This window comes from Cajanus cajan, chromosome 4 (genome assembly GCF_000230855.2).
Source record: "Cajanus cajan strain Asha chromosome 4, NIPB_CcT2T_4, whole genome shotgun sequence".
In the NCBI taxonomy this organism is placed as follows: domain Eukaryota; kingdom Viridiplantae; phylum Streptophyta; class Magnoliopsida; order Fabales; family Fabaceae; genus Cajanus; species Cajanus cajan.
This window is the reverse complement of record NC_138520.1, coordinates 22,241,548-22,251,694: the sequence shown is the minus strand read 5'-3', so window position 1 is coordinate 22,251,694 and position 10,147 is coordinate 22,241,548. Positions and strand designations below refer to the sequence as shown.

At 28.7% G+C, this 10,147-nt stretch overlaps 1 protein-coding gene across 1 annotated transcript; it reads left to right on the top strand.

The window, feature by feature from the left end:
- The first annotated feature begins 285 nt into the window (after positions 1-285).
- Positions 286-10,123, top strand: LOC109818305 (mitochondrial pyruvate carrier 1). Its single transcript, XM_020383748.3, has 5 exons — positions 286-466; positions 8,403-8,526; positions 8,679-8,733; positions 8,867-9,002; positions 9,899-10,123. The coding sequence occupies exons 2-5, from the start codon at positions 8,434-8,436 to the stop codon at positions 9,936-9,938; spliced, it is 324 nt and encodes a 107-aa protein (XP_020239337.1). The 5' UTR covers positions 286-466; positions 8,403-8,433; the 3' UTR covers positions 9,939-10,123.
- The last annotated feature ends 24 nt before the right edge of the window (positions 10,124-10,147 follow it).

Genomic DNA, 10,147 nt, shown 5'->3' with positions numbered 1-10,147 from the left:
TTAGTTTTGAGATATTGTGTGATCATATATATATTTCTGTATTCATAAGATTTATTTATTTTTCTTTACGAATCCCTTAAAAATACACAACAATTGCAAACAATTATGCAAACAGTCTTTTCCCACATAAGCTTAGGAGTTTGGACACGCAATGCCAAGTCAACAAGTGGAAACAGAGATTATAACAATTACCAAAGGATAATTTTGTAATTTTCACAGGAAGATATCTGCCACGTGCTCTTTTTTTTTTTTTTTTTTTGGGTAGATATATCATATCTATCATGTTCTAATAGTTTGTTAAACTTGGATTCATAGGATATTCTTCTGCTAAACTTCATTGTCTTCTTTTCCTGGTTCCATAGCTGATTGTGTAAGATAAAGAACAGTTGATGCAGTTCAAATTGAAGGGAACCAAATTGATGAAGAGGGTATAGTTTGAATTCATCTTCCAGATCCTAACTTTCAGGTACTGCTTTCTTGTTAATTATTTGTACCCTTTTTTCTTATTGTAAATCACTACAGAACAATACTTCGATCGATCTCTTCTGTCTCTGTTCTTGATATATAATGTAACTCTAAGAAAATCTAATTGTGCAATAATACACAAACTGTGTCGTAGTTAAAGAAAACAGAGTAACTGATATGAATGGATTCAATCTTTGTGAACATAAAACTATTTTTTTTCCCCATGTTATGTATGCAATGCATCAAAACAAAGGGGAGACAAATTCTGTTGCCGATTTTGTGGCGATTTTAACTCAGGCTACAGATTTTAGGTTACGTGTTCTAACTTCTATGTAATCAATCCTATATATACCATTAGGTTTGGCCTAAAAGTTTGTAGATGAATCGAAGTAAATGAATAAGAATTTTGAGTGTGTGTTGATAAAATTAATCATAGAAACTTTCTGCAAATTAAATTATAAATAAGTTAATTTTACTTTATTTTTTTATTTTTTATTTTTATCTTATCGGTATCTCTAACAAAATTTATCCTAATAAATCTTCAAGGATGATCTTATTTTTGTGATTATTATTTATATGTAATAATTTTTTTATTATTTTTATGTGTATAAACCTTTGGATCATTTTATTTTAAAACTTTAAATAATAAAAAATATTATTAAAAATTAATTATTTTTATAAATTTAAAACTTAAATTTAAGATTTTAAAGTTTAAAAGTTAAATATAATTTTAAGTAATTTAACAACAAAAATAGATAATTTTTAAGTATTTTTAAATAATATAAAGATATAAGTGTCCTTTCTAATATGAATAGATATAATATTATTAAGAGTACCTACCTAGTGATCTCATTGCTTATATGAATTGAGTGCGTGTTTGGTTTCACGTTTGAAACGTGAAAAATCACGTTTGAAACGTGAAAAATCACGTTTGAAACGTGAAAAATCACGTTTAACGTGAAAGCTATAATATGTAGTTTCACGTTAAACGTAATTTTACACGTTTATGGAGTCTGTAGACACGTATAGTAATCACCATAAGAAAAAAATATCCAAATACACGACATATAAAAAGAATGATATATGAAGATAATATTAGGTACGATATAATGCTAAGTTGCTAAGATATTTGTCTAACATATTTAGAAAAGAAAAATGTTTTTATATATTGCGTGGGCTCACCGTACACTGCACACTGATCAAAGTTCACGGGTCTCGAGTTTCATGATATGACTGCTTTTAGCTGACACATGGAGAGTCTACCCCATATTGTACCTTCAAACATTTTGATTCTCTTACATTCTAATGTATAATACTTAAATACTTTATTTATATTTTAAAATTTTTGTTATAGAAAAAATTATTATCAAAGTGCCTTCTTTATCAATAATTCTTTTTAGGAACGTAAATATTATACAATCTTTTTTTTTTTTTTTTTTTTTTTTTATCAAAATAAATGATTTTTCCTCTTAACAAATATAAATATATTCATTTTAACACGATTTATATATTTAATTATTATTTTAAAATTTTTATAAATTTTTTAAAATAATTTTATATTTAAAATAACTATCTTTCATTATCATTTCACAAAATATTTTTAAGGTTGTCTAAATAAAAATAATATATATATATATATAAAGTATAATAAAAATCAAACATAAATAAAATAATATTTAATTAATATAATTAATTTAATATTTTTATAAATATTTAAATAAATTAATACTTTCATGAAATAAATGTAATCAATGTTCTTTTTTGGTAAACAAACAATCACTTTCATTAGGGGTACCCTAATTAGATTACAAAAAGATCGAGATGTATTTTAAAAAGCTCATAAATGGTTGCAGAAAATTAAATACGCAACACTTAATATAGTTTAACTGGCTGCTACTATACTTGCCTACCAACATTTACTTCCTATCGGTCGATATTATATATATATATAATTATTTTATTTAATAATTTATAATTTATGTTAATTTTAATAATTTAATTATTAAATCAAAAAATTTTAATATATAAATTAAGTTTATAAATTTTAAAAAATTTAAAAATAATATAATATTTTATTATATAAATTTAAATTAACATATAGAATATTTTTATAATTATCTATTAATTTGAATTAATAAAATAAAATATTATAATTTTTAAAAAATTAATAATTTTTAATTTAATGATTAAATTATAAAAATTTAATATAAATTATAAATTATTGAATGGAGTAATTTAAAATAAGAATCACTCTTAAAATTTGATTCCTTATATTATATATATAAATAAAAGTATTCAAAAGACAAATAAAAACTATAACACCTACCCTGCAGGTTTTGAATTGGCCACTAACTTTCTTCAAATACACTAAGCATAAACAATTCTTCAAATTCTTTTACTAATGTGAACAGTAGGATTAATGTCTTATTGCTCAAGTGAGTAATAGAAGTCCTCTGTCATACTCAAGAGGCAAGCCCTTGCGCAAAACATAATTTTTCTCCATAAGTCTTACTTATCAAATGAGTCATTAATATTAAACTTGCAATAGTTCCTTACCTTTCTACTTACATACATACTTACAACTATTAGAGCTTGAATCTAAGCACGAGAGAATCTGTACAAAATGCTCTGTCACAGTGCCATTAAGAACAAATATGTCCCCAACCTAAGCTAAACACCTTCTTCATAGTGGCACAATGACATTGCATAAAACAAAAATATGTTCAGTTGTCTCTGATTGTTTCCCACAAAATACACACCTATCTTCATCTGGAAATGGCAAGATACTTCTGCTCCTGAAATTATCTCAAGAAGGCAGTCTATCTTTCAACAATTTTCATAGAAAAAAGGTTGCCTTTTGTGGGATATCTAACCCCTATATATTGGGCCTGAAGAATCATCTCCAACAACATTATGCATATTATTAAGAGCATGATAATCCAAGTTGACAATGTAAGAGTTCAGTTTATCACAAGGACACAACTACCTATCCCTCTCCAACCTATTTAAGCAACAATTCTGCACCATTACCTACCACCTTTGGATAAGATCCTTCTCCCACTCAAACCAACAATGTTGCCACTTGAAGAGTTATTGAATACTCTAGGAAATAAGGCAGCTAAGTTTTAAGACCATATTCATCCATCTTCCTATAACTTTGTATCACCTCCATTACCAACCTTCCACACCACCAAACTGTCAAATCACCTTGATTCATCATCCACCCCACATACTTTTTTAAGATCCCGCCACCACAAAGAGTCATGCCTATCTACCTCCTCCATAAGACCCCTCCAACCACCATATTTATAATTTGGTTTTAAAGAGACTCCTCATGATTAAGCAAAGATCATCTCCATTTCCAAGTAATGCAACATTAACCAATCCTAAATCTTTAACCCCTATACCACCCTCATATTTTAGGACAACAAATTACATTCCACTTCACCTAATTTATCTTTTTTCCACCCTCCTCACCAGCCACAAAAATTCTCTTTGAATCTTCTTTAACTCTTTCGGCAATTAAGGGCATTTCAAAAAAAGAAAAATAGAATATAGGCAAGGATGATAATATCCAGCTTATTAGACATAATCTCTCAGCAAAAGACATCACTTTATTATTCCATCTTGATAATTTCTTGAATTTGAACACTATAGGTTTCCAAAAATCCTCTTTCTTTGGATTACCACCCACCAGTAACCCCAAGTAGGTGAAAGAAAACTCCATAACTCTACAATTTAATATCTCTACAAATCTTTCTACCATATTCCTTTCACATCAATGGTACCAAAAGAACTCTTAAAACATCTAAGCATACTCTTTATTACTAACATATTCTTCTTTATAGTCTTTCCATTAAAAATATTATCGTCCACATATTAGAAGAGGCTAACTACCACATTCTTCTCCCCCACTAGAAACCCCTTAAACATAGAATTTGAGTTGTCTTCTTTATCATGCCACTTAGACCCTCCACAACAATGGTGAAAAGGAACGATGCCAACGAATCCTCTTCCCTAAGTCCTCTTTGAGATGAACCCAAGCATTGTCTAATCCAACTTATTCATTTCTCACCAGAGCCTAGCCTTCCAAGCGTATAAAACAAAAAGTTCCAAGAGATGGAATCATAAATTTTCTCATAATCCACCTTAAACACAATACACCTTTTCTCCCTTCTCCCTGCCTCCTTCACAACCTTGATAGCCACCACTACACTATTTTTTAACCCCCCCACCCCCTCCAAAAGAGTGTTTTGTTTATCATCAATAATCCTTCTTATCAAGTCCATTCATCTTCATAGTAATTCTTTTATGTGCTTTATGAATATTTCCAAAATAGGATAAATTCTACTCTTTTAACCTTTTTTTTAACTCCTTCAATTTTTCCTTAATCATGAATGCCATCCACCCTTGAAAATTCATTTGATGTCATAAAGACTTCACAAAATACTCAAAATTATTATCAAGGAACCAACAATCCATGAATCTAAAAGGCTTTTGGTCCCTAATCAATATTTGAATTTTGAAGTGAAATCGAACAATTATCTGATATATTCTTATTGCAAAATTCCTTGGGAACATCTCGACAATTTTCCACACCATTCCTCAGTCACAAGTAATCTATCCAGCCAGCTTTTGGCCTTACTACCATTATGCCTAAACCAAGTAAAACCTCCTCCAATACTTGGGACATCCACCAAATCTACATCCAAAATAAATTGATTTAAGATTTTGGACTCACCTTTTTAGCTTCAAAACTTCCATTGCCTTACCTTTCATGTCTCTTCCTCACCACATTGAAGTCCCCCATTATACCCATAGATCAATGTTGTTATTTTCTCTTCTAATCTTCAAATCCTCCCTTAACTTCTTTTTGGAGGAATCACATGGGGCGTATACATTAACAAATGTAGCAAGACTCCCCTCCTCCTCCACACTCCCTCCACTCCAATAAATTCATCTCCCATGACGTGGTTATTTACCTCTTTATTCCACAAGCATATCAATTCCCCAATCGAATTAATAGTTGGATTCTCCACCCACATCACATTACAATCTCAACATAATGTTTCACATATTATTCTATCCACCTTCCCCTTCTTTGTTTCTTACACACAAACTACTTGAACACCCTCCTTCACCACCAATTCTCTTATGTACCTCCACTTCAAACTATCCCCCAATCTCCGCACATTATATAAAATTATCCTCATAATAGCTCTTCTTTATTTCTCTCCTCATGGCTTTTAATAACCAACTCCATACCAACAAGGTCTCTTTATTTCCATCACACAAATTTTCCCGGTCAAAGTGCCCTCCAAACCCTTGCACGACATTCCTATACCTTTTCCCATTTCCTACATGTTCTTTGCCTCCTTTGCCAAAAATTCTTGTTGCAGTTGGCAATGTGGTCCACGTTCATGTTTTGGCTGGACACAAATGACTAGGACCTCAATTATTTTCTTTGATTGGATAGAGATCATGAGACTTACTAGTAGAGGTTGATTTTGATGAAGCATATTTTGATCTTCATAAAACATCATATATATTTCCCCTTATTCTTCCTCTTACAAGCCCATTAGTTAGATCATCATTCTAAGATGAGCCCGAGCCACCCACGTCCTCTAGCTCTAAATTTAGAGGGCTTAATTTCCCACCTACACTTTCTTATTAAAGACCAAACTCGATTCGGCCCACCATTCTTTTACATTGTTCTATTACCATCATCATATCACCCCCTTCATTAGCCACTTTCTCCACTTTTGAATTCAGAAAAGTCTATTGCTTTTAAACCCCTCATTCATCTTGCTATCTCTGACACCATATAAACCCCCAGTCATAAGTTTGCCACCCACCACTTTTTATGCTTTCTGGTATCTTCATGACACATGTTGTTCTTGCATCCACCTATTGTCTCCTATATCTTCCAAATTACTCAATGGGTAAAAATCGTTCTCCACACCCTTTTGCTTGTACGTAGCAGCTCCTTCCAATTCTCGACTATCATGACCATTTCCATGACCTTCTCCATCATCTTTTTAGATTCCTCTGATGAGCACTCTAATTATGAAGAGGGAATATATAGATCGATCTCACTTATCGTTGACTCGTAACCATCTAACCCATACCTTTTCCATCTCCACCATATCGTTGAAACCCATATCATTGAACCTATAAAGACCCTTCTTCAACTGCTAAACTAAAATTACTTTACAATTTATTTTGTCATTTAAAACATCCATTTCAATGAAACTATAACTTATTTTGGTCGAATTTTAATGTACATGGTGTCTAATTCCACTACTATAATTTCTTTTATTACATGCGACTTTTCTTGCTAATTTATGAAAAATTCGTAGGAAACGTTGTTCTTACAAATTTTTCTGTGAAATTTTATCTGCATGTAATACCTTCATAGATAATATATTTTTGCGAATTTTAAAATTCGTAGGAAATTTTCTTGCAAAATTTCTTGCAAAAAAAATTCGTAGAAAAATTTTTTACAAAAAAAAATTGCAGGAAAGTTTCATGCAAAAAAAAATTCGCAAGAAAACTCGCAGGAAAGTTTCCTGCGAATTTTTTGCAAGAAATTCTGCAGAATATTTTTTCTGAGAAAATTAAAGAAATTATTATAAATTCTATCAATAATTCTTCAACAATGAATTCATCCGAAGTATTTGTTTCCATGCTTCCAACATGTGATACATAATCTTTTAAATTTTAAGATTGTAGATTATAAGCATAACACTCAACCATACAAATCTTCTTATAAGGTAAGTGTTGTCTCAACTTATATACTCTTTAAGTTTTTTATTTTCAATCGATGTGGGACTTGGAGTTTTTTTAAAATATTAAATATAAATTTAAATATTTTTTTATTTTTCTTGCGGATTAAAATTTGCAGGAAAATCCGCAGGAAAAGTTACCTGCAAATTTTTTTTATCATTTAGTAAACATTATTTGCGAATTTATTTTTGCAAGAAAATCTACACACAAAAAAATAAAATAAAATTCTTAGAATATTTTCTGCAAATTTTTACCATGAAAAAAAATTTCTATGATCATTAAAATTGTAGCAAAATTTGTAAGAAATATCTGTAAATTATTTTTCGCAAATAAATTCACAAAAAATTTCTGCGAATATTTTTTTTTAGGAAAATTCGCAAAAAAAATTCTACAAATATTATTTTGCAGGAAAATTCGCAGGAAAATGACACTTTTCTAATAGTATACTTTTCACTAGCAATGTCGGAGCTTAAAGCAACGATTCAGTAAATAGTGACCTTACCGTTAAGCCACCCATATAAAATAAATAAATAAATAAATTTTGGTAAAAAAAAAAAAAAGAATTGAGAAAAGAAAACTAATATTATAAGAGAAGGCAATTAATTTACAATAATAAATATGAGACTTAAATAGATTTTCAGTCTCTAAACTTTTTTCAATTTTTGTTTTCGGTTCATGAACAAATTTATTTGATTTTAATTCAAAATTTTCTTCACAAAGAAAAAACAATTTGTCCTTAGGGACCAAAATTTTAAAAGAAGGAAATGTTTAAGGACTAAAATTAAAAATCAGTAAAAATCCAAATACTAAAATTAGTAAAAAAAAAATTATTTAAGAACTAAAAACTTAACTAAAATTTAAAGACTAAAAACATATATAATCTAAAATATTATAAATAAGGGAAGTTCAGGTAAAAAAAATTTAAAAACTACTTTTAAGAGAAAAAAAACAAGAAAAAAACATGAAATAAGTTTTTTGGATAAACTAAAATTAATTTATAGATAAATTAAAAATAAGTTTATAAAGAAGCTAGTATGGGAAAACAAATTTAACTCTTCTCATCTACTTTTATTTCCTATACAACTCGATCTGTTGAGAAGGAATTATGCCTTTAAAAAAAAACTAATTCATTTAATGTTTCCACCTTGCAGACTGCAAAATAGAAAATAGTTTGACAATAAGATGAACATCCTTCGCTCTTTTTGGAACAGTCCCACTGGCCTCAAAACAACCCATTTTTGGGGTCCTACCTTCAACTGGGGCCTTCCTCTTGCGGTACATTATTCTTACTTGGCACTGCTAAAATTAATAAATTATATAAATTAAGTGAATAATTAATCTAATTAATTTTCTTTTGTCACCAAAGCACATTTTCAATTATAGTTTTATGCTAATTTGAATATGACTCTAGAACTATTATTTATCAGGCAGCAATGGACACAAAGAAACCACCGGAAACAATATCTGTCAATATGACTGGAGGTTAATTAACGTTCTTTGAAAAACATTAATTTGTAATTGAATCGATTTTTTTTTTCTTTCCAATTTATATGATTAAGCAGGATCTTATATAGTTAATTTAATTATGGAAATTAATAAATGGTATATAGTGCAGTGATGTGTGTTTATTCGGTACTGTGCATGAGGTTTGCATGGATGGTTCGTCCACGTAACCTACATCTTCTTGTATGCCATGCCTCCAACGAGACAGTGCAATTGTATCAACTCTCAAGGTGGTTCAGAGCTCAAAGGTAATTAATTAAAGGTTTAAACATGTTTTTAATAGTATTAAATATGAGGTAAATTTACTTTTCACTTCTGAAGTTTAAAATTATTTTTTCTAGTTAATATAAATTTTTTTTAAAAAAAAAACTTATTTCAGTCATACATATAAATATTGATAGTGAATTTGTCAAATAAAATTAATATATTATTGAGTTTTTGTACAAAATTTATCTATCAATATCTTTATTAGTAAAAATATTATATTAAATAAAGGTCATGGTGTCATTATTGGTGATATCATTGGTTGTTTCAAGAAATTAAAGTAAACCTTTTAAAATTATAGCTAAAAAAATTGGTTTTAAATGTGAGTGATCAAATATATATCCTCTTGAAGATTTGATGAATTTAAATTTATTTTAGAAAAACTCATTTGAGACCTTTGCCACTAATATAGAATTGATGGAATTTATTTTTTATGTACATATGAAAGTCCTTAAGAATGGATCAACGCCAAGAAATTTGACTATTTGAGTAATTTATAGGAGATTATTAGCATATACTAAATGTTTTATACGATTTCGACTTACTTTTAATACATAAATTAAGATTAATATTTTTTTTATATCTATACAATCTTTATATCTTTATATACTTATAACTGGATTTGTTATGTTTCCTCTTTAATGTGTAATAATAATAAATAAATAAAAAAGGCACTTGAACAATTTTCTTCAGCTGTTTATGATTCAATTCTGTTCGTTTTACAACTGTTACATTGATAACTGTCTTCAATTATATAAATAATATCTTATTTTGAAATTTTGATATTGCATGCAATACATACATTTAACATTTATTAAATTATTAATTTTACATAATTTGATACTAATTAACATTATGTGTTTGTTTGATGTATATACAGAGACCTTGAGCAGAACAAAAAGGAAGCAGATTCGGAGTGAAAGTGAAACGTGTTTATTTGTTCGCAAGGATTGAACTTCAGTTCTTCCATATTTATTCAATCCCTTTTTTTACCACTAAGATAATTCCGGTGGTTATTGAAACATGTTTGTTTTTGAACAATCAAGTTCAAAGAAAATATTGCTGGAATAATGACATTAAAGTATCATTAACAGTTTTATACATATAGGAATGTCAACGGAACAAAATA